At 42.4% G+C, this 23,880-nt stretch overlaps 1 protein-coding gene across 1 annotated transcript; it reads left to right on the forward strand.

Annotated features, from left to right (window-relative positions):
• Positions 1–1,725: 1,725 nt before the first annotated feature.
• On the forward strand, positions 1,726–23,164 carry SNX18 (sorting nexin 18). Its single transcript, XM_087759746.1, has 2 exons — positions 1,726–3,298; positions 20,711–23,164. Exons 1-2 carry the CDS (start codon positions 1,726–1,728, stop codon positions 20,962–20,964), a joined length of 1,827 nt encoding a protein of 608 aa, XP_087615872.1. The 3' UTR covers positions 20,965–23,164.
• The last annotated feature ends 716 nt before the right edge of the window (positions 23,165–23,880 follow it).

Consider the following 23,880-nt stretch of genomic DNA (forward strand, 5'->3'; position numbering starts at 1 on the left):
AGCTGTCTGAAGTCAAAGTCTTCAGCTGCACCGTCCTGGGCAGTTGCCAGCTCTCTTGGGAGGAGACTGACGCCTCTCACTTTAGCACTGATGTTGATACTCAGAATTGCTTTCCATTAACTTGCTGCTGCAAATGTAGTGCTTGGGTCTGGAGACAGTGGCACAGGTGATGCAACACGAACGTGTTCTACTGGGCTCGCCACCGAGGAGCTGGTTGTGTGGTGAACTATGTGGCTCTTCGGACAGTATTGGTATTGGCTAACCAAAACAGACTTCCAGAGTTAAGCACTAAAGAAATTTGGGGCTAAAATGCTAGGGTGGGGTGACCCGATATACTAAAAAAGTGTTAAGTACATAAGCCAAGCAACAGTAACAGAAGGGCACTGTGATAATGTGTGCACTAACATTGGAAAAATGAAGGTCAGAAGAAAAAAGGGAACAAAAGCAAAACCCAGGTATCAAGCACTAAAACTAGCAATGAAAGGAAGCAGTGGGTCTTGTAGCATTCCAGTGAATCGTCCCCAGATGAAGACAAAGTATTTGTCACAAATACCTCTGAGAAGCAACATACACTTCGAACTGTGTCAGAGAAATGAGCCAGAACTGTGTATCTGGCAGGATGCTGACGGGAAAGCACGAAGAACTGGGGACCAAACAGGCACGTCTCCTCCAGAGAACTAACTGTTCATGAACAGGTAGAAATCTTGAGAGAAACTTGCATCTGGGGATCCAAAGAGAGCTAAAAGATGATTAGTGGGATGGGATCTACGTGATGAGACAACACAGAACCAGGCGCCACCGGAGACACATGCGGAAATGATCAGGGCAGGGAAAAAGGTTGGGGATGGGACTGAGGCTGTTCCACAGAAAACCAACACCAGCAGCACGACCACATTTTTTGAGAGGGCTAAAATACACATTATCCGCAACTAAAATGCACGGTTTCCTGATTCTAACCTTACTTTTCTTTGTAAGCAACAACCACCTGGAGGAGGACCTCCAGAAACAGCGTAACCCCCCGCCGGCATCCCCTGCGGAGGAGCCGAAGCCGCCACAGCATCGGTCGGCCCTGCTCCCCAGGCGGGAGCCCTGGGAAGAACACCGGGCACCCCAGAAGGCGCCCAAGCCTCTTGGCCAGCCCTGGCGAAGGGCTGGAACGCCTTGGAGCGGGCCGAGGGGGATCGCTACGCGTTCGAGCGGCGGACAGCTGGCAGACTGATGAGAAACGGGTCAACGGACGTAGGGAGGCTGCCCGTGCCGGCGCCACGGCCCGCAGAACCCGGTACGAAAGGCGCAGCGCGGGGCAGGCGGGACGGGCGGCCGCACGGCGGGCCTGCCCCGGCCCGGGGCCGGCGCGGCGCCAGGGGGCGGGACGGGCGGCGGCGGGCCGGGCCCATCGATGGGGGCGGCCGCTCTGCGCTCGGCTCCTCCGCCCTGCCTCTCGGCCCTGGATTAGCGAAACTGGCGACGTGGGACGGTCGCCGGCCCGGCCCCCGCGCCCTCCCTCGCCCGCCGGGGTGAAGCCGGGACTCGGAGCCGGCCGCGCCGCAGCGCAGCGCAGCGGAGCACCGGGGAGCGCAGCGTCCCCGCCGGCGGGCCGCGGAGGCGGGAGGCAGGCAGCAGCGGCGCTCTCCTGCCGCAGCCCCGCCGGCGCGGCGCGGCGAGGCGAGGGGCGGCGGCGGCACCGCGGCGGGCGGGGAGCCCCCCGCGGGGGGCGGCCGGGCCATGGCGCTGCGGGCCCGGGCGCTGTACGACTTCAGGTCGGAGAACCCGGGGGAGATCTCGCTGCGGGAGCACGAGGTGCTGAGCCTCTGCAGCGAGCAGGACATCGAGGGCTGGCTGGAGGGCGTCAACAGCCGCGGCGACCGCGGCCTCTTCCCGGCCTCCTACGTGCAGGTGATCCGCGCCCCCGCCGCCGAGCCGCCGCCGCCCGCCCGCTACGCCAACCTCCCCGCCGGCGGCTTCGAGCCGCTGCCGCCCCCCGCCGCCTTCAAGCCGGCGGCGCAGCAGCCCCCGCCGGCGGCGGCGCCCGAGCCCTTCCCGCTGCCCCCCGCCGCCGCCGGCTACCCCTTCCCGCCGGCGCCCTACGGCGGCCCCTACCAGCCCAGCCAGGGCAGCGATGACGACTGGGACGACGACTGGGACGACAGCTCCACCGTGGCCGACGAGCCGGGCGCCCTGGGCAGCTCCTACCCCGACTACGAGGCGGCGGGCGGCGGGGCCTCCGGCCGCTACCGCCTGTCCACCCGGTCCGACCTCTCCCTGGGCTCCCGCGGCGGCGGCCACCCGGCCGGCCACCTGCACCCGCCCGGTGGCGGTGGCGGCGGAGCCAAGAGCTCGGCCACGGTGAGCCGCAACCTCAACCGCTTCTCCACCTTCGTCAAGTCTGGCGGGGAGGCCTTCGTGCTGGGCGAGGCGTCGGGCTTCGTGAAGGACGGGGACAAGCTGTGCGTGGTGCTGGGCCCCCGGGGCCCCGAGTGGCAGGAGAACCCCTACCCCTTCCAGTGCTCCATCGAGGACCCCACCAAGCAGACCAAGTTCAAGGGCATGAAGAGCTACATCGCCTACAAGCTGGTGCCCAGCCACACCGGGCAGCAGGTGCACCGCCGCTACAAGCACTTTGACTGGCTCTATGGGCGCCTGGCTGAGAAGTTCCCCGTCATCTCCGTGCCCCACTTGCCAGAGAAGCAGGCCACCGGCCGCTTCGAGGAGGACTTCATCTCCAAACGTCGCAAAGGCCTGGCCTGGTGGATGGACCACATGTGCAGCCACCCTGTGCTGGCTCAGTGCGATGCCTTCCAGCACTTCCTCACCTGTCCCAGCACGGATGAGAAGGCCTGGAAACAAGGCAAGCGCAAGGCTGAGAAGGATGAGATGGTGGGTGCCAACTTTTTCCTGACCATCAGTGTCCCCACGGGCCCTGGGGCCAGCCTGGACTTGCAGGAGGTGGAAAGCCAGGTGGATGGCTTCAAAGCCTTCACGAAGAAGATGGATGAGAGTGCCCTGCAGCTTACTCACACGGCCAACGAGTTTGCCCGCAAACAAGTCACTGGTTTCAAGAAGGAATACCAGAAGGTGGGGCACTCCTTTAAGTGCCTCAGTCAGGCATTTGAGCTGGACCAGCAGGCCTTTTCGGCTGGCCTCAACCAAGCCATAGCCTTCACTGCAGAAGCCTACGACACCATCGGGGACCTCTTTGCGGATCAGCCCCGGCAGGACCTAGATCCCGTGATGGATTTGTTAGCGCTGTATCAGGGGCATTTGGCCAACTTTCCAGACATCATCCACGTCCAGAAAGGTAACACCCTTACGTGCTTTCTGAAACGACAGAGTTTTATGTATCAGTGGTATGCACACAGAGGTAGGGACCAGGGGCTAAATTTGCCCTGTGTCTGGCTTGCTGGCCTTGGGTTAAATCGTTCCGTGTTTACTCAGGTAAACTGTTGCTAAAAATACAAAAAACACATCAGTGACAATTTTTGTTCTGTGCCAAAGGTCTAGACATAGTTGGGAATTTTACTGGTCAGAGGTTGCTGCGTTTGGCTGTGTGTCTCTGAAAGAAACCACATCTGCCTACACTGCTGATACATTAAAGATTAATGGGCTTGTTTACAAACCCTGGAGTTCAAGTGGTATGAAAACATCTATTATGCTTTGATGTACATTAGATATCTTAAATCTCTGAGCTAGTAGATAATAAATACGAAGTAATCTGAAGATGCAGGTACTCTTCCAATTGACCACTGTGTTTGAGGTGCATGTGGTGGTGTGTGCATTTTGCAGTGTCGGACATTCAGATGAGATGTTTAAAGCTGCTGAGGTTTCTCAGTTCAGCCATGCGTTAAACTGTCTTGGTGCCTTTGTAAGAATAATCGTCTGCCATGGTGTTCTTAGTTGGAGTTGTTCATCCTTTGCCCTTATTATCATAAAAAGGTGTTGTTCACCTGTTGTCCTTTAAGCATCTTTCTAGCTAAAACACACTTCTGAAGTTCAGGTTGTTGTTTGTATGGTGCTTTGTGATTGATCAGAGAGAAACTCCAAAAATCAAAGTATTATCTGCTATGTAACTAGTGACACTTCTTCAGATAAATAGGAGTTTGTAGCACTATATATGTGTAGATGATTTCCCTGGTATGAAATTAATGATATTCATATATTCTTCACCATTGTGAGAAGACTAGCCCATCATTCATTCTTTCTGCTGTTATACTCCTTACCTGTAATTTTCTACTTGAAGATCGGGGGGGTGTGGGGACTGGAGCTGTAAAAGAGACCAAGAAGATATCACATATGCTATGCAGAAATGGGTGTGTGTAACAGTTACCTTGAGAAAATGCATGAGCTTTGTTGAAAGTTATTTTGGAGATTAGTAAGTCGTGTTCTATATCCCAAGAGGCAGAGCTTGAATTGTCAGTCACGGTGAATCAGTCTTTTGTACCCTTATGTGACATCTCCAGGGTTTTTGCATCTGGAACAGTACCTTGAGTTTGATGATAGAAGAATTGGAAGAGTTTTTTCAACAGATCAAAAAGGCAGGCTTCCAGGAGGTATGCATTATTGCTGGGAAAATCTGAGGAAACAGAGTTGGTACAAAGTGCACAATTTGTTGTTATTTAAGAAAGTAAGCTTTTCATAAAAATTGCATGCATAAAAGTCAGATTTCCATTCTCCTGTCGAACCTTGAAAATTGCGAGTGGAAACTTAAACAATATTATTTTGGAGAGAAGAGGGAAGTATGCAATCTAACCTTTGAGGAGTTGTTCTGCTAGCTGCTGTGGCACTGTGTTCTGATAACAACTTTCAAGTATTTTAAATTTGGAAGGAAGGGTGGCCTTGGCAATGCCTCGCATTTGGGAGCAGAGCATTTTAAAGTGACTTGTCAACTAATAATAGGATTATCTGTAAGCTTCTGGCAAAAAATAAAGGGAAATATTTTTTATTAGGTGGAAAAACCCAGCAGATTATATATACTATTTAAATAATATATTCTCAAGCTTTAAAGCTGTAGAGTTCTTCACTGCATTATTTTTGGAGATGAGACTTCGAAGAGAGAGAGCATTGGAAATAATAAGATATGTGCTTGACTCAATCCTGTTTCTTTTATAGTTCTCTCTGAATTTGCACTTACTGGTTAGGTTTACCTTGCTGAACTGGGGAAAGTTAATCTAAATTCGTTTCCACTAGACCAGTGCATGAGCATGATGTATGTAGAGTTGATATTGTGCCAGAGCACTGTCCTCAAGCTGGTTGGAGAAACGTACAGCCAGTCTGCATGCAGGCGTTAATGCTCCAGCACCTCTTGGGCTAACACTGCCTTCAACACAGTATTATCCTTGGTACATACTTGCCATCAGAAAATGGCATGGGTTTGAGAGGCTGGTCTCTTGAGTGTCCACGTTCATGATAGGAACAGGGTTAGAACCGAGTTACGTGTTTGTTGTTGTCGTCGTTCCCGTTACAAAACAGACAGACTGGAGGAAAACTGAGGAAGATGTTTTTTACACTCAAGGTATCACTGTGTTATTACTCTTAAGAGTTACTTGAAACAAGGTATAACTTTTCAATTCCAAATTGTAAACTTCAGATGAAAATATGAACTGTCTGGTGTGCTTAAAACATAAGAGCTTTCTTTTAAATTTACTATCTGGGACAGTTGCCAGTTTTGAGAATTATTATTGCCTGTATAGACTAAACAAATATCTGTTGGTGATAATAGATCATCTGAAAAATAGAGTTGACGTGTCTTTCTTCAAGTGTTTTATTTTCTGGTGTACAAGTTCTTTGTGCAGTAAAAATGACCCCAAAGTGCCCTTAGAAGTAGTAGAAACAGCAGCCTGATTGATGCATTGCTTACATGGCCATGCCTTCAAAAATATGAACTCTGAAGTTAGGAGTACTTCTCCTTTGCTGTCTACATAGAGCAAATATATTGTCCGCTTGGGATAAAAACCAAGGCCTGTTTTAGACTCCATTTCTGTATTCTCCTAGACCTGAGAAGGACTAAAAAATAAAGGCAGCTGTGTCCAAAAGTTGCCCATCTCGGTGGGTAGAATGTTCAACTGCGTAGTCCTGTTATGGGTTTGCTCTACTGCAGATAGTTGAACAGCTGCTGAATGTGATTTGGAAGTGTGTTTTGTGGTATGGACTGAGAAGTCTGCACCCCTGGGGTTTTTTAATCATTTCTGCAACTTCTGCAGAAAGAAGGACAGAAAATCCCTAAGTCAGAGACAAAGATTTCCCTCCATTTGGGCTTTTTCTTTTCTCCTAGAATTATGAATCAAAGTCATGTAAGCCCCGCTTGTTGCTTCATCTGCATATCAGCAGGAAAATGTGTTAACCATTGTGCTTTTAATTACTCTGGGGTCCAGGTCTTTCTGCCTCCTGTGCTGAGGACATCATACATGATCTGAAGTGCGCAGAAAGGGATTGTCATTTTGGTCACTTGTGTAAAACACGTGAACCAATGGACTGTGGGAATATTTTCAAACTGTTTATTATCTTATTAATATTGTAAGTATTTTATGAAATGGCAATAGCTTCAATAGAAGATTTTAAAAGATTCCTTTCCCTCTGCCTCCTTCATCTTGAGCACCCAGTGTTTAAGGAATTTTCTGTGAGGGAAGGAAGAGTTCAAGTTCCTGCTCTGGAAGAGACAGAGGAAGGATTTGGACTTTTTTGTCCCACATGCCAGTTGAGGATCAACTTGTCAGTGCTTTGGGAGAGACCTTACCTGGTTTCGTGTGAGCTCCAGTCCAGGTCTGAAGATTCATTGGATTGAGCCCTACAGCGAAGAACGCTCTGAGTTGGAAACCCCATGTTTCCATCTGGAAATGTTTGGTTTGAGAGTCCCACTGAGGCTAGCACAGAGCATGTCAGCCCCAAGGCACGCATCCTTTACAGATGTTGTTTTATAGGTTTTATTTGGAAAATTAAGCAATTGGGGAAAACTGGCACCTGTAGGGGTAGATGATGGCAGAGTGGTGTCTCGAGCATCTAAGCACCCAAATACTTGTATGAATCTAGCCCTCAACCCCCTATAGGTAGATGCTTCTGTAGTGCCTGCATGAAAGTATTCCTGGGCATACCTGTGTTTTCAGACTGGAAGATCCAAATATGTTAGACAGATATACTTGTACTCAGTTTTCTTTCACCTCTGGCAAAATATTTGTAGAACAGGAGTATTAAACTAAGCCACTTCCATCATTTTCTTTTGCAGAACTGGTGTGTCTTTCAAGGTATACTAGATTCAGTTGCTTTAATTTTGAGAAGAAAAGCAGCCTCCTGTCTTCATTTGTAATGAATAATGCCTTCTTTTCTGTGTTTTTAAGGTCTACTTGTGGAAATTCCCTAGGCATTCTTGGCAAAACAATTCCTAAATATTAATTGCTAGAGCTTCACTCAACTGATGGGATCTTCTGTCTTCAGTAATCTTCAACATAAATGCTCACTGCAGGCCTATGCAAGTTCAGGATCAGAAAATTTATGCACATGTAAGAATTTGAGATAGTGTATGCTACTACTGTAGCTCATGCTTGTCTGGTTATCTTGTCTTCATATTTGCTTAGCGAGAACAGAGAAGTTACGGGTTTTCAGGTTACTTTCTTTCAAGTTTTGTTTGAGGAATTATTATAATTGGCCTTCTGTGATTCCTGAAAGTGGAAGAAATACTGACTAACTTGCTGTTTCATCTCTGCTTTCCAGATTTCTCCTTTCTCTTAACATTATGATGTTAATGCTAGACAAAATTTTGGTTATGGTTTTTACAAAACAGGTTTGAGAAAGTGGTCTGAATGTCTTCTAAGATGTAGGCAGCAATTCTTGTTTCCTCTGAGTGCTAAGATTTAAGAGAATTATTTTAAAGAATACCTGAATGACCTTTTTGCTTCTTGATCACTGTTTGTGAAAAGTAAAATAAGGCTAATGGTCTTATTTACCTGAAGCAAACTTAATTCTAGACATTGGCTTTAAAGAATGTGCTGGGTGTGTTTTTAGACTATCTTACAAAATTATAGGCGAAAAAACATTCCAGCTGGAAATGCATCAACATTTCAAGCAGCACAAAACCCCAAACAACGCTGAAACCTGGAACTCTGTAACATTTTCAGCAATGTTTTTTTTGCAGGGGGGAAGGAGGGGTATGTGTGTTCACAAATAAACCAGACTGGTCAAAATTCACACCTAAAATATTATATCACAGTGTAAAAGCAGTGCTTTTCTTTCTTGCTTACTTTCTAGCGTCTTAAATTTGTTGTGCGGACATGTTTTTTCCATCCCTGTTTTTCCTTTAATCCACCTTTCCCCCACCACAACCTCTGTCCCTCAGATGCATACTCTTTGCATGGGGTTTAACTCGGGTAGCTACTGGCTAAGAGCTTGGCTTGTAATCCTAGCCAGATGACCCTTACAACAGTAAAAAGAGATGGGTACCTATATGTCATCTGTTTAAGGACTTTGATGAGAAAGAGTGGGTTGCTCCAGGATTACTTGTATTTTTTGCCCTGTCAGCCTCCCCATTGCTGTTACAGTGATGATGTAGCATTGTCTGCTTGCTGCTGAATCAGCCCGTACTACCTCCCAGTATTTGAAGGTAACCTGAAGGAAACTGAGACTTTTAGGTGGCTAAAACGTGAAAGAATCTTCACATTTAGAAACTGTATAAAATTATAGCTTCCTTGGTGTGCGTAAAATAAGAGGACAGCAATAAACAATACTAAAATTGAGCAATAGCCTTACTTGAAGAAGATGAAACAGAAAGAGGAAAAAAAGGACTTCTATGCCCTGTCTCCTTAAAAGATGCATGGGTCTTTTTGAAGTATGGCATTTTTTTTCTTTTCCACTCTCCCTGTAACCTCTTCTTGCCTTAGCTTTCTAAGGGAGCAAGATTCATGCAGTCATGATGTCTTTCTCTTTCCTGTTACCTTTTGAAACCCGCTAGCCTGATAGCGTACACATTTGATGGCAGAGAGATGTTTCATAGCTGATAAAACCCCAGGGATTTTTTTCAAAAACAGCTGGTAGCAGAGGAAGAGTATAACTGTTCCTCCTGTGGGAGAGACCGCACGCCTTACTGTACACCAGAAAGTCTACCCAGGCTGCCCACTTAGTCCCGACAGGCTGGAGAGGTTTTGATGAGGGCTCACAGTAGTAGGTTTGACCGCAGGCAGTGCATTGTCACCTCCTGGGCTCCTACAGGTACTTGCTCATCGCAGGCAATAAGGCCCTCTCTGCTGGGAAAACCTTGTGGGCAGCTAGAGAGTAGCAGGACAGTGTACATGTTGAAGAATTAAAATTATTTTGTAGAATCTGTTCAGCTTAAAGCTTACGAAGGATCTAGATGGTGAGATGGTTCTCTTGCAGCTCAGAGAACTCCAGGTCTTTCTAAAAGGAATTCCATCCAAACAAGGAAGACAAGAATTGGTAGACTGAAAATGGAAAGTAGCTCTTAAAGCTCTTCTGAGTCTTTGTAAGCACATTATCAAAAACAAACAAGCTGGCCGATTTTTCTATTTTGCAAGTCACCTTTGAAACAAGGACATGTTTCAGCCTTCACAGCATCTTTCCATTACTTCATTGTTAGACTTTGTTTGAACAGTTAAAATGCCAAGTTAATGTGTGCAGACTGTATAAACTCATCCACCTGGTACCTTACTTTTAAACTGCGTGGTGGTTCAAATAGCACAGATTTTGAAAATTCTAATTAAAAAAATGAAATCACATTTGACTTAGCCCGCAAAACATGAGTCTTATCAGACTAGAGCAAAGAAGTGACAAATGCCTTCTACACAATCTTGCTTATATCTTTTATGAAGGCCATGAGGATTTAAATAAAATTAAAAAAAAACGCTAGTGAAAGTGTGTTTTAAATTTTGGAATGGAATCTCATTAAATCGGTGACAGAATGATATACATTTAAACAATCTCTTCAGTTCTTGTCGGTGACTTTGGGTTGTTATTGTAGCAGAGCAGGAAGAAGTGATGGTTTCAGCCTTTGTTTTAGGTAGGTACACATCATGGGTGGACAAGTTATGTAATCGTGATTGAACTGAACTATCCTTTTTATGCCTGCATGCAGTTCTTTCATAACAATGTGAAAAGGAGATTCATGCCATGATTGGGAGTTTGCACTGCTTTTTTGTCCCATGGTAAAAAGCAACTTGCTATTCTAGTTTTTTCAGACTTACCATTTTGAATCTTTATATGAAGGAATAGCTATGCTGGCTGACTGGCAGTACACTGAAGAAAGAGCCATTTTACCAAATATCATGATAATGACCTGTTCAAGTTGTTTGCAGTTTTGTGTGAGCCCAAACTCAAAGGAGCAGATCCCTTCCTCCTAAAAAGGCAGACAGTTCTCTTCTACCTTTATAAAACTATAATGTTCTCTATATATTATAATATGTACTATAGTAATACATTAATTAATTTAATAAAGTTACATATTTACGATTTTAAATTAATTAACATAATACAACAACATATAATGTATACCATTTCTTATCTATAATATGAATATAGCATTATATTATTATAATGTTCACATGTTCTGCTTTTGTATTATATAATATATTTTAATTGGTTACATTAATGATGGTTTACCTTGCATATTTTTCCTGCAACAAGGATTCTACTTCTTTTTGTCCTTACAGAGATACTGCAGCATTCAGATTTCTAAGAGAGAGCATTTAAAGGGTACTAGGGAAAAAGTGGAGCAGCATCTGCATTTCACTTGGATTTTGACTCTTATGAATTTATGTTAAACTGTCTATGCGTGTTGTATTTGCTCATCTTAGGACAGCAGCGGAGCTAAGCAGATGATGATGGACAAGCAGACACCAAAAATTATGCTCGCTTTTTGCTTCCCTTCAGCCTTTACAGAAAACAGCACCCAAAAGCAGGTCTTTCATAGCACCCCAATAAAGAAAGGATGTATGAGTTGGTGGAACCTGCATTTATACTTGCTTCTCTCAGTAGTAGTATATGGATATCACTATGCAGTGTTACGTGTCTTCTCCTGTCCACCCACATCCCATGAATCTTAAGAAAATTTTGAAGAAGTTACCGTTTGATATAATGATGCTTACATCCATTTTGGCCATGACTTATATTCATCTTCTGTAGAGGAGACATTTCTGCTCATGTGCTGTTAACTGGTTTTACTGAAAATAAATTTATATCATGCATGCACAGCATCATTTCTGATGTAGGTTATTGCCTCAAAGTCAGCATTATGAACAGGGCATTTACAAAAGCTGTTAAGAGTCTGTAGCATCATTCTAGCACTGTAGCACTAGAACAGTGCCTGTTCTTAGCATCCTAATTGGAAGAAACTAGTGTTCAGAACCTATGACAACTGAACTGTAATACACCAACTTAAATTCTGGAAAAAGAGAGCTTTATATTAGAAGCGTGTTTGATGCCTTTTTAGATGTAAGCTAGTAAGAGGTACCTAAAATCACTGAAAGATTTCACCTTGGTACTTCTGCAAATTGCGATTGCTTAAATTTTCAAGCGTGTCAACCCTGAAAAATGTGACTGGCTTTCTAACAGGTAAATGTACCGTGTTTCTAGTGACCAGCCTAGTTTAAGTTTCACTCCTTTCTGTCCCCCAGTCTGCAGTGTCAGCTGAAGCCATACCAAAGAAAAACTCCTTAAATGGTACATGTGAGTGCCAAAAAGTACAGACTTAGAATTGGGCAAAACCAGCATTACCTAGTGTTTGCCTCTCAGGCTGTGGTGCAAACGGCTACGTTTGTGATAATGGACAGCTATATACACAATTTAGCTGGATTTTAAGATCAAATTATTCCTGACAGGCCTCCATTCAGTCATCACTGTAGGTACCTGTAAAGTCAGAACTACACATGAACGCAGTTTAAACGTGCTTTAGTGGCTGAAATAACGTAATTTGTTTGCTTAAAACGCTATTTGTGTACAATGCATCTAAGGACACGTGAAAGTCACTGCATTTGAGATTTGAACTTTCATCCAATTTTGCACAGTTTTTACGTGTGGTTGCTTAGCACTATGGGCTTTTTTTGTTTTGTTAATGGGGTTATGTGGGGCAGTAGGTGCAATAAACTGATAATTGTGTAATGTTTCTTTCATTTGTTTTGACATCTTGCTCTCAACCTCCTATTACCAACTGTTTCAAGGGCAAACTATGGCTTGTTGGTTGCATAGCAGTGTGGCGTAGCATGGCCCAGCAAAACATTCATACTGGAGGTGCTGCACACCAAAGCTTGTAGATTCCTCTGGGGGACTATGGAACTGAAATGCACATTGCCAATGTGATAATTTAAATATTTTTCAGTAGCATGAGCATTTTGGCGCCTCTGAACTTGCACAGGTATGATTAAAGTCCTTGTAGATCTGGATAAACAAACTGGCCATGTATGCTCTTCCTATGTGTCTGTACACCAACTGGCAGATGTATGCACAATGAGTCTAATCAGGTCTTAAATACTGTGTTATTTAAAATTTAAAAAAAAGATTAATTAGACATGTATAGTATTCATTAACCCTGGTAGTTCTTTAAAATTGAGAGACATTTGACACTGTGCACTCTAACACCATCGTTAATCGGTTATAGATTAATTAAATCAATGCATATGTTAAAATCACCAGATGGGATTAGAGTTAATCAAGTTCCTGAAATCTCTAGCAAAGACTGTTTTATTTGTGTGTGATCTCCGAGTTGTGTAGATTAGAAGGTGATTTGAACTGAAGAATGTATCGCTGGGTGACAGCTTTCAATGAGTTTGCAACAGGGTAACTGGAAGAACAAATAATTCTCTCTGACGTTGCTAGTCCTGCAGTCAGTCAATGTTAACCTAGATGTTAGCAGAGTACTGTGATTTATGAGCCTAGATTTACAGGATAGTATTATTTTATTCTGTGGTTTTTTGAGCAATGGGCAACGAAATGATAAAAAAAAACCCTCACTTTTTTAACGATTTTTAGGCTGCAGATTCTAAAAGCATTATAGCCACTTTCACATATCTATACAAAAATCCCTTGTAATACTAAAGTAATTGCAATTTGATATCTTTTATTTTTACATTTCTAACTTCCATTATGGAAAATAGAGCATTGTTAAAGTAGTTTTGCACCCTTAAGGAGAAGAATATAATCTTTGACTTAGAAAGACTGGTTTTGAAAACTCTGTTGTGTTGGCACTTTCAGAAAGAGCAAGTGACTTCATTTTGCGTTTGATGTTGGAGATGACTTGCTTTTTTCTGTTCAAAACTGTAAAACCAGATTTTGAAGTAGCAAGTCATTCCTACATTAGTTACTGTAATGGTACTTTTTCCCTCTTATATTTCTTTTATACAGTTCAGTCCCTGCTGGAGAGGTCTTCTGGTTTTAATTTCAGGCGAATTCCCATTATGCTGCTTTCCATTCTATATCTTGGCCAGAAAATGTAAAGAATTCGCAGAATCTTAATGTAGGCTTCTTTAGTTAATCTGTGCTCAGAGCATTCTTAAGGAAATAATCTGTGAATGTAGTAAAATCGCTATTCTGCTACACACAATTTCGTCGTTTCACTTTGAATTGAGAGAGGGAAGTTCGGGGGGTTTTTTCAGAGTAGGATTTCATGTTATGTGTAATCTCCTGTGGTGCTTCTGCAACTTCCCTTGTGTTAGAGCTAATGATTGTGTAGCCCTGGGCTGAGCTGGATCACATAGCTAAGCCATTGATAAAACTAAGCCACTGTCTCCTTCCCCTCCAGGCCAAATGCAGTTTTTTGTTAGATTAGTCATTTGAGTCATCCCATAACAACATCTTTGCTAGATCTGGTGGAAATGGGATGGCCATGTCAGCAGGCTTGTTCTGGCAGCAGTCTGCTGGATTAGAGATAATGTTGTTTCCTCCACAGTTGTTTCCTTCAGAAGGAGGGTAAACCAAAACTGTGCTACACGCGCATGGGCTACCCGGGGTGTGCCTTTTCAAATTTTTAAGCAAAGAGATGTAGCACAATAACCTCATTATTAGGTAGGGAAAAAGTAAACTTATTTCTAGTTAGATTTTCTGCTTTTGCATCCTTTGATGAAAGCAATGTCATGAATATATTGTTTTCTCCCTTCCTTTTAGAGATAGTGTCTCAAATTAGAACAGTGTCTTGTAATAAAAGTAAAGCAAAGGGAGTTGTTAGACTAGTTCAAAGCTCTCCCTTCAATAGCATGCTTTGAAGGACACATCATGCCTACTGTTAGACCATTTAATATGATGGGCAGCTGAATGGTGAGGAAATGTAAGTTGTTTTACTTTATAGTAAGTAATGTACCAAATTTTATTTTTTAACATCCTGATAATAGAAAGGTGAAAAAATTTATTATTGCACAGGTCATTTTATTTTTACAAGGTTTCTGAGGTACAGCTACTGAGAGATCTTCTTTGTCAAACTTATGAGTTTCTTTGAAGATCACAGAGTTTTCTGACCCCAGCTGTCCTTCCCAGTGAGGCAGCCATCTCTCAGAGGAGCCTTCAGACTTCAACACAAGGTCTTGCTGTTGCACCGAAGCCAGGGGACTTCTCAAAGGCAGTGGCCAAGAATATGGCATTCTGGTTTTGCCACAGTTACCACTGATGTCAAGGCCAGAACAATCACCCTCCTCGAGTTTTTTTCCATCTGCCATTTGTACGGCTGTTGTCCTTTTCGGTGTCATTTATGAATAGGGTCTACAAATAGAATAAATACAGGTTTTTGGTTGAAGGAGTTGGTGACCAGGTGCCCCGTTTCCATGGCTTGGAACGGTTACTCCTTCTCACCGGCAGCATGACCAGCGGCCCCAGAGGTGTGCTGGCCCGTGCACACCTCCCTCCTGGCAGTGCCGGAGCCAGCGGGGAAAGGCAAAGAGCCATCATGTGAGGACCAGCACATACTGTTGAGCTGGCACCCAGCTCACTGCTTCACCCTCCCTCCTCCAGCTCCATTAAAAATGTATTTCAGAAAATAACGTTCTTTGTGGGATATCAAAGGAAACCACAGGACTAACTTCTTTGTCTCCCGTGTCTTCTTTCAGTCCCTTTGCAGTTGTTTTTAACTCAAGATATGAAGTAGAGTAACAAGAACATGGGTATTTACTGAAAAAAGTGTTGTACTAATCATAACTGACATATGTAAACTGTTATCTCATTATTAGTGAAAGAAATCTATTTGCTCATCACTGAAGTGAAAGAAATATTTTAATAACTGCAGTGATAAAGGCATTACAATTATAGGATATAAAAAATTAACTTGTTTCCTACAAGCTGGGTGAGTTTTTAAGTTCTGTATTTTGGAGTAAGATACTGAAGGCATTGATATATGGGTGATCTAATGGATGATACACGTTCTTGAGAGTGACTGTGAATTGCAGACCTCCCTGACTTCAACAGATACTTACCACTGCTTCAAGTGCTGTATTGTAGCAGTGTTGAGCCGATGCTTCTTTGGGTTTCATCCCATATGCACTGTTACTGTATGCAGTTAAATTAATTCTGCTTCAGCAATCATTTTTCAGAAATAGTGATACCATTATGAACAGTATCAGTAATTACTGCTTGCGTTTAAAAATCAAGCAAGCCCAGCTGTCAAAGAGATGTCTGCTATAGTAAGCACTGTGCAAATACAGAGCAAAAAGGGTTCCTGCCCCGAAGAATTCCCTTTCTCTAAGCTTGTCTTTATTTGGATTAATAGCTTCAGACACAGCTGACATTTCACTCCTGACTGCTGTATGCAGCACTCAAAAGCTGATGTTCGGGTACTTTGAGGAGAGGTGGAGATGGGGCAGTGAGACGAGGGGCACACCCTTAGCAGTTACTGCTCTTCTTCAGCTGCTGATCACCTGTGCTGACAGGCGCAGAGCAGACCTGGCTTCAGGTGAGACAAAGGAGTTGAGTGAAGAGCGGTCTTGGTTGCAGTCTTCATGGGCTGAGCCCCAAAACCTTTGCCTTGCGGTCATGTTGCAGGCTGCAACTTGGACTGGTGTCATGTACGCTAAGCATGAAGAACCAGTATAGGGCTATCTGTGGATGGGCTGATCATACCATGCAGTTGGAGAGCTTGGAGACACATACGCATCAGCATGGGTTTACATGTATATATGCATCCTTACAGTGCGGAGAGAGAGTGAGTACAATTTCAAGTATGGATTCAAACCCACCCTTAGTTGACTCTTCACACAATCTCAAAGCATTTATTAGTGTAATAATACTGCAGGTGATGTGAAAATATATTGTTTGACCCAAACCTGAGTGCTCTCAGATTCAGAAATTCTTTTTATTTAATTTTCCTGAATGTATTTGACTCTTCCTGCCTCATTGCAACCTGATGTTTGCATGGGTAGCTTACTGACGCAATAGACTTCTTTTTTTCCTGATAACTCCTCAGCACCTGTTTAAGTTGCTGTTTGTATTGTGTGTTTTACAGCTTGGAAGTATTTATTTGTAGCAGGATTTTTACGTTGTCACTGTCTCTTTGGCTACTAGCACATTACTACAAATGTTCCTTTTCAAATATGTTTATATCATTTTGTGTTGTCTAATCTCATACTCTTTTAAGTACTGTAACCTGTGAGTTTCTCTTAAGCCTTTAGCAGCATTCAGTGAGCACCACTGTTTAACAGCAGGCTTTGGGCAATGAAAAACAGCATTCACATCTGCTTTTCCCCACCTTTAAGAGCAGAAATAGATGTAGCACAGATTTTTGCAGCATCTTTGATCCAGGCCCTCTTCAGTGTTTGACAGCTACTCCTAATGACTGGAACGTGATCTCCTGATAGAAGGTCTTTTCATCGGACCAGAAGCTTTAATTGCATGGGCAAGACTTTACAGGATCTGTGGAGCTGGAGCTAAAAAAAACCCAAGATTTTATTTTTATGCATTCAATCCCTCTGGGAACAGTGCATTGGCGGATATTTATCCCAGACATGTATTCAGCAGGAGGTTTCCTGGAGCTAATGTGCATTAGGAGGTGGCTCCTTCTGTTTCTTTTCCCCACAATGTACGTTAGCCTTTTCTAGGGCTGCCATAATTCTGCTTTTGTTTTTTAAACACATCTTGCTTTTTTGGATTGTCCAAACCAGAACTAGATGTTTCTGCAGGTGTACTTAGGCCAGAGGGAGCTTGCTCAGCCTCAACAGCCTGTGAGGGCAGGTGCTGGATTAGGTGCTGAGAGTGATGGGTAGATTAGTGAGGATGGAGGTGGGGAAGATCGTGATGTACAGCGTGGGGTGAGATGGGTTAGGAGTTGTGGGCTGGGAGGCATTAGAGGTTACCATGGGGCCTGTCCCCTACTTGGGCATCTCTGAGCATCTTCAAGCAGGGGTACACGCAAAGGTCTGCTCTCTGCTCCCCAGTTTCCTCACCCTGTCCTCCTTCCACCTCTCACTGCTAGAAACCTGGATGGATCATTGCACCCTTGACATTAATGAATCTCTGCTCTGGCTCAGAGTTTTATTCATGTAGATTCAAATACAAGAGCTGTAGGCTATGGAGAAGTGTTCGGAGAAAACTGAGGATGAAATGTGTTATGTTATTGTTAGTAAAGCTGCTTGCAAAGCCATGCAAGCTAACACTGCTTTTTCCTAAAATTTACTAAACTAAGTCTTGCAAACTTCAGTAGATGCTGAACAAATTAAAAATGACCTTTTAGAACAAATGATCGTTTTCTTCTTAAAATAAAGTACGTGGACTTTATTTCTGTGTGTTTGGGGAAGGTTCTTTGTCCCAAAATAAGCTAAAATTTTCCCTCTATTAAGATATTTTAAGATTGTTTCACTAATAATTAAGTTAGAGGCACTTCAAAAAGCCAAGCAAGTTTGTACTTAAGCATATGTATAAATTCTCATCATGCATTGCTGACCTCTGGTTGTAGTATGCCTAGGTTTTGAAGGAAATTCCACTGTAGGACCAGTATGAATCCATCTGCATTAAGAGAGCAATATTTATGGTTGCAAGTTTTCCCCTCTGATTCCTTTCCCTAATTATAAGTCTTTCTTTTTTTTTAAAATGGCAAAAACCACATAATACATAATATGTCTAGTCTGGAGGGGTTTAGTGTTTGGTAATGTATGGGTTTTATTGATGTAAAATAATTTGAAGATTATGCATGCTCCAGAACTTAGTTATGCTTTCAGTTGCTGATGCTGTAAATTTCAGTATTTTTCTTCCAGTTTGGTCATTCTAGAAATAACATCTAAAGCTGTTTCCCACATCACAACTGAAGAGTTGTCATATTTATTTAACCAGCTCCATCTGGCTTCCAGTAAGTCCCAAATTTCAGTTTTTCACAGCCATGCATGGATTCCTGCCATGCCCACAGAATGCAGAGAAAAATTCTGCTAAGCCTGATTCTGTTTGTTGAAAGAAGCACCCTTTTTGCAGAAGAGGGGATTGAATATTTTTCAGATCGTGCCCTCCCTTGCAGATTCCTCACTCCTTAGAGGAAAAAATACGGATCTTCTGGCATGGTCCCACTGCTGGCACCACTGCATGTGGAAAAGGTTTTTCGGTGGTGTTTTTTTGGGCCAGGCTAGAGACGATGAGGTCAATCAGCTGTAGCAGCCGCTGCCAAGCTTTTAGCCACCAAGCCAGTGGGCCTTGGGGACCAGGAAGGTGCGGAGCCAGGCCCTGCCACTGCCTCACAGCCCCAGGGAAAGCCGCTGTCCTTGGCCTCCGGGCAGCTCCTTGGTGCTCCGCGTTCAGAGCGTGGCCTCTGCCACTCGAATAGCAGCATCCGCGGCCATGCAGCCTGCGGTCTGTCCTTACCTTGGTAATAACCTCCCTGCCACAGTTTAGAAAAGAAAAGGAAAATCTTTCATATGATCTTTCTGCAAGTACGTCGCACTGGAGGGGAATTTCTTATACTTGCAACTGAGAGCTCGTACCAGGGCTGAAGACAGGAGATGCCACATACAGCACAGCCTAAATGCAAATGAAGCAGAAAAATACGATTTTAAGAATAGAGAAGTACTGATAACGGAGGAAGTATTTTCTGAGTGTTTGCAATTAAAAACACCCCCCACAACAGTTAACAAGTTGTTGTTAGAAGTTGTGTGGAGAAGTCACGCATGCTTGTCTGATTTTAGGAATTCCAGATTGTATTTATAATGCAAGACACAACCCCCATTTCATTTCAAAATGCAACAAACTCTTTTTCCCCCAAGTCTGACAAGTCATCTGATATTTTAACTTGCTTTCTATTAAGAGCATACCTTGACCCTCTGTTCTACCTGACTGCCTGATGAGGGGTAGGAGATGGGAGGGGATGAGCCACAGCAGGCAGGGGAACGTGAGAAGCGCCTGAAAGAAATGCAGCGAGGAGCAGCTGTCCGTGCTCCCCAGTTGCCTCCCAGCCCGCTTGTGCTGGAGCGTGCACAAGGTCATGCTCCAGATCTGAATTGCAGAGATGTGTCAGGGTGCTGGGGGGAGGCACATTCGAAATGGCTTGTTAAACAGGCACAGGAAGGAAAGAACAGAAGATAGTATAACTGCTGATGAGCTGCCTTTTTGCTGTTTCATAGTGTTTACTACATGTGTGGATTCAGGCTGATGAGAATACAAACCTGCTCCCCCAGCAAACAGAGTGGAGGTTGTCCCCCTGGAATATACAGGCAGAGAGGTTTCTGTGTTAGCTTGCTGGCTACTGTCACTGTAGGGAGTACAGAAACGCATTTCTCCAAGGCAATGTAAAGGGAGTCCTGTCAGTGATCTGTAGTCATGTGTATGGTAGGAAGTGTCGTCTGAAAGCAAAGAGTTAAGACATTACAACTAGTTGAAGGAACAAGTAACTTAAGTGTGATCATAAAGGATGTGAAAAATGTCCTATCGCTAACATCTTGTGAGAAGGTAAAAAGTTGTACTGGTCTGATTGGTTTTAGTTATATGAATAAAATATCTATGTAATATTTAAGGCAAAGAAGTTGCTCTATGGACAACTGAGTCCAAGAAAATTAATGTCTTAAGATGTATCTTGGTACTCTGTCATTATATGAGTCTGCTTTGGGTAGGTCTGGTTTGGGTGATATTTCGTTTTTGTAGGATGTGTGTGCTTTAATTAGCTATTTGGAGGACGGTCAGTTCTCTTGCTCTGTTTTTCTTCTAGCTCTTACAAGACTGCATTAGGTCTACCTAGACATCTGTGACTTTGAAATAAACTTTTAGATTCTCTAGAACTCAATAATTAATTTTGGGGTATCTGTAGTGTAAAAGCAGAATGGTGTATTGGCAAGATTTTGTGTATTCAGATCTCCTTTTGACATTTCACAAAGATTGGGAAAAGTGATGTTTCACAAAGCCCAATTTCTTAATGAGGTTATTTTTCTGGTGTTTTATGTAGGCTTAAATTGATCCGACTACTTTTCTAGTGCTTTCATTTTTTCCCACTACTGGTGTATTTATCAGTTATTCTCTGAAGGACACCATCTGATTTTTAAGGTTGTGAAATAGGCATGTTTTACTAACTTTTGCAAGCTAGAGCCTTAAAAAAGTGTTTGGTTTTTTTTTTTTAAACAAGATTCACTGTTCTGTGACTTTTTTAATATGAAAAAGCTTTTATGTTATTCCTTTTCATTCATATATATATATATATATATAAATGCACACATATAAATACATTTAGAATGAGCCTTATACAAATCCTTGCTGTTATTAAATCACTTGTTAAAGTACAGTAGTCGAGTCTACATTGTCCTCACAGTTCAACTATTTTCTTTTGTTCTTTACACAGGAGCCCTCACCAAAGTAAAGGAGAGTAAGCGACATGTGGAAGAGGGGAAGATGGAGCTCCAAAAAGCTGAGGGCATTCAAGAACGCTGTAACATTATTTCTTTCGCCACCCTAGCAGAAATTAATCATTTCCACAAAATCCGTGTGAGGGACTTCAAATCACAGATGCAGCATTTCTTGCAACAGCAAATACTCTTTTTTCAAAAAGTGACACAAAAGCTAGAAGAAGCTCTTCACAAGTATGACAGTGTTTAATCTCTGAACCTTGATTTGTGGACTTCCCTCAGCATGAACATGACCCAGGCAGCAGAGCAAATGCCGGTGCTGCTGCTGAAGAACTGTTGCCAGTGGTAGACAGTGGTACAAGGATGGTTTTGTGTTCACCTGGAACCCCGGTTTAATCTCTGATTGTGTAGAAAGGAAACACTTATAGGGCTATGTAGTAGAAACAGTACCACACATTGTAACTAAGTTATACTGTGTATGCCTACACTACCATTGTAACTTTTTTGAAATAATGAGTATACTATTTGCCTTATTGCTTTTTGAAATATGGTATTTTAGTGCATACTTTGTAGACCTCAAAACCCTTTGGGTCTTTAAGGAAGTTGGCTAGATAAAAGCCTACTTCAGATGCCTTTTTACTTTCTTAGATTTGGATTTCCTAAATTGAAACGATTCTCTGTTTACAGACTCGTACTAGAGCAGCTATGTGATTCTGTGCCTTTAGACTCTATTTTTCCTTTTCTAGTAAGTCACATTTTTATGATTGAATGAATGAAGTGTTGATACTTATGACAGGAACTGATTATGAAACCTCACATTGACTGGAAAAAAATCAGCTGCCATCCAGTTTGCACAGCAAGTACTGTCTTAAGACAAATGTTGGCTCAAAAAGGAGAACTTAAATCCATTCATGCTTTCTCTGAAAATGGAGACTACTTGTTACATGTACTAGGATGTTAAGCACATATACAAAAATACACCACTTAATTCCCTTTCCAAAATGAATAATACAGTGAGGGTTGTTTTTTGTTTGTGTTTTTTTTTTTAGTATACAGCATTACTGTGAGTGCAAATTTGAAGAGCTAGCCTAATAAAAATTATGTATATCAAGGGGATATGAATGCAAGCTATGTGGCTGGAACATTTTTTTTTAAGTTTGAAATGATCTGTTCATTGTTTAGTTGCTGATTCAGTTTAACTTCAGGCTTGCATCTACATTGCCAGTTGTCTGAGTTGAAACTCCACTGTGATTCATTAGTTTACAAAGTTACAAATTTTGGGGGATGTTCAGTAGTATAAATTATCTGAAATAAGTCTTTGCTGAACTGACTTGGAAAACAGGTGGCATTTTTATGTTTGTAACATTCAAGAATTAACAATTGTCTTAATTTTTGTATAAATATTTTTGACAAGCAGGATGCATTTATATATATGTAAACACTATCTTTTAAAGAGTTTTCTGGCTTATTTCCCTTGAATTTAGTCTGAAGTCTGTTTTTCTTACCTATTGTTTTCCTTCTTATAGGTCAGTGTGAAAGAGAGTTTTTATTTATCCTATCTTTTTTCTCCTGAACAAAAGTAACAAAACCTTCCAAGGAAGCAAAATGTTTACTTTTTTGTTTTTAATTAAATTAATCAAAGATAGCTTAAACAAATGAAAGCCTGGAAAAGGAAGCTAAGCAACGGTTGCGTTTAAGTACAAATCATTCCTCACCTATGCAGCAGAAATGTGCAGTTCTTTCACTCAATCATGTGAGTTTCTGTAGCTTAACCCCACACCTCTGTTTTAGAGGAATAAATGTAAGAATGTAGTTTTGATTTTAAGATTCATCCCCAAATGCTTGGAGATTGCTATTTTGCGCAAGTTGTGTTTGGCGGTGCTTCTAGTACATACCCAAAGAAGTAAAATACAGAATAACAAAGAGTAAAAAAAACCAGTGTTTGTAAAAGAAAGGACAATCAGTGAGGAAAGACTTGATTTCCAGGCTATCAAAAGAGTGCTGCAAACAACAAGGTTGACCATAAAGTAAGGACCATAGTCATAGGGCTGACTTGCTCTTTATCTTCCTCCTGGTGTCTCGTTCTACATTCAAAACTCACCAGTTCCCCTAACAGCTCTTCCCAGCAGTACTCCAGCTTCCCATATGTCATTTGATTATGTGAGATAGTGATGAGCTAGGTTTGAGCTGAGTTCCATGGCTTATGTTTGCTTAAGCCAGATACTGTTTTATTAAATGTCTTTGCAGTAATTAGATATGACTACAATCAAATTAATTCTACGTTGAGGTATTAAGACAGGTTCAGAAATTTGTCTTTGTCCAGTTGAAGTATTGTAGGAGGTTAGTATTAATGACATGTACATGTCCAGGAGGAAATTAAGCTGTGATATGTATACATACAACGTTATCAGACAGATACAGTTTTCCCAAATAAACTGTCATGGCCTTCACCTTACTTTCTCATTTGTGAATTTTTGGGGCAGGGGGAAAGTGGGGATGCTAATTGGTTAAACTTGATGTACTAAAAAAGCTTGACTGGAATCCTGGATCTGAATTGTTGCGGAGTTTGGAAAGGTTCAAATCTGCATCCATATCTTCCTTTTTTCCTCCATTATAGAGTTGGAGTTAAACTGATGTAGAGAGCCTGAACTCTATTAACGCTTACTGCACTGTGTGAGAGTTATGGTTTTAATTTTATTTGGAACAAGTATGACATTGACCACTTATGACTGACGGACTACTGGATAGTGTGGTCTGAGATTCGAATGTATTTCACAGTAAATTGAATGTGTATTGTGTGGGACTGTGGAAGCATCAAAGGAAATCTAACAGAATCCTTTTGAATAAATAAATGTGGAGGAAAGCAAATTAGCTCTATAGCGTAATGTTAAATGCATTTTTGTTTTATTCCATTCCTGTAATTTGTTTTTGATGCATCATAATTTTTGCATTGACAGGTAGTAAGTATCTGGTATACTTGTTGGGGGCTAGAGAGGTTGAATTGAAAGCTGCAAGAAGATCCACTGAGGTGTTGGTTTCTGTTAAAGTGCTGAATGCAATGAAAACGGCAGAATATATCTACTTAGAATCACCAGCAAGTGGAGTGTGAATAATGTTTCTATTCAAATTGTAGGGTTTATATTTAGAAATTAACAACCTGCTAAAA

Source organism: Nipponia nippon, unplaced genomic scaffold, assembly GCF_047370975.1.
Source record: "Nipponia nippon isolate SJK-2023a ecotype South Korea unplaced genomic scaffold, ASM4737097v1 scaffold_20, whole genome shotgun sequence".
Classification (NCBI taxonomy): Eukaryota; Metazoa; Chordata; class Aves; order Pelecaniformes; family Threskiornithidae; genus Nipponia; species Nipponia nippon.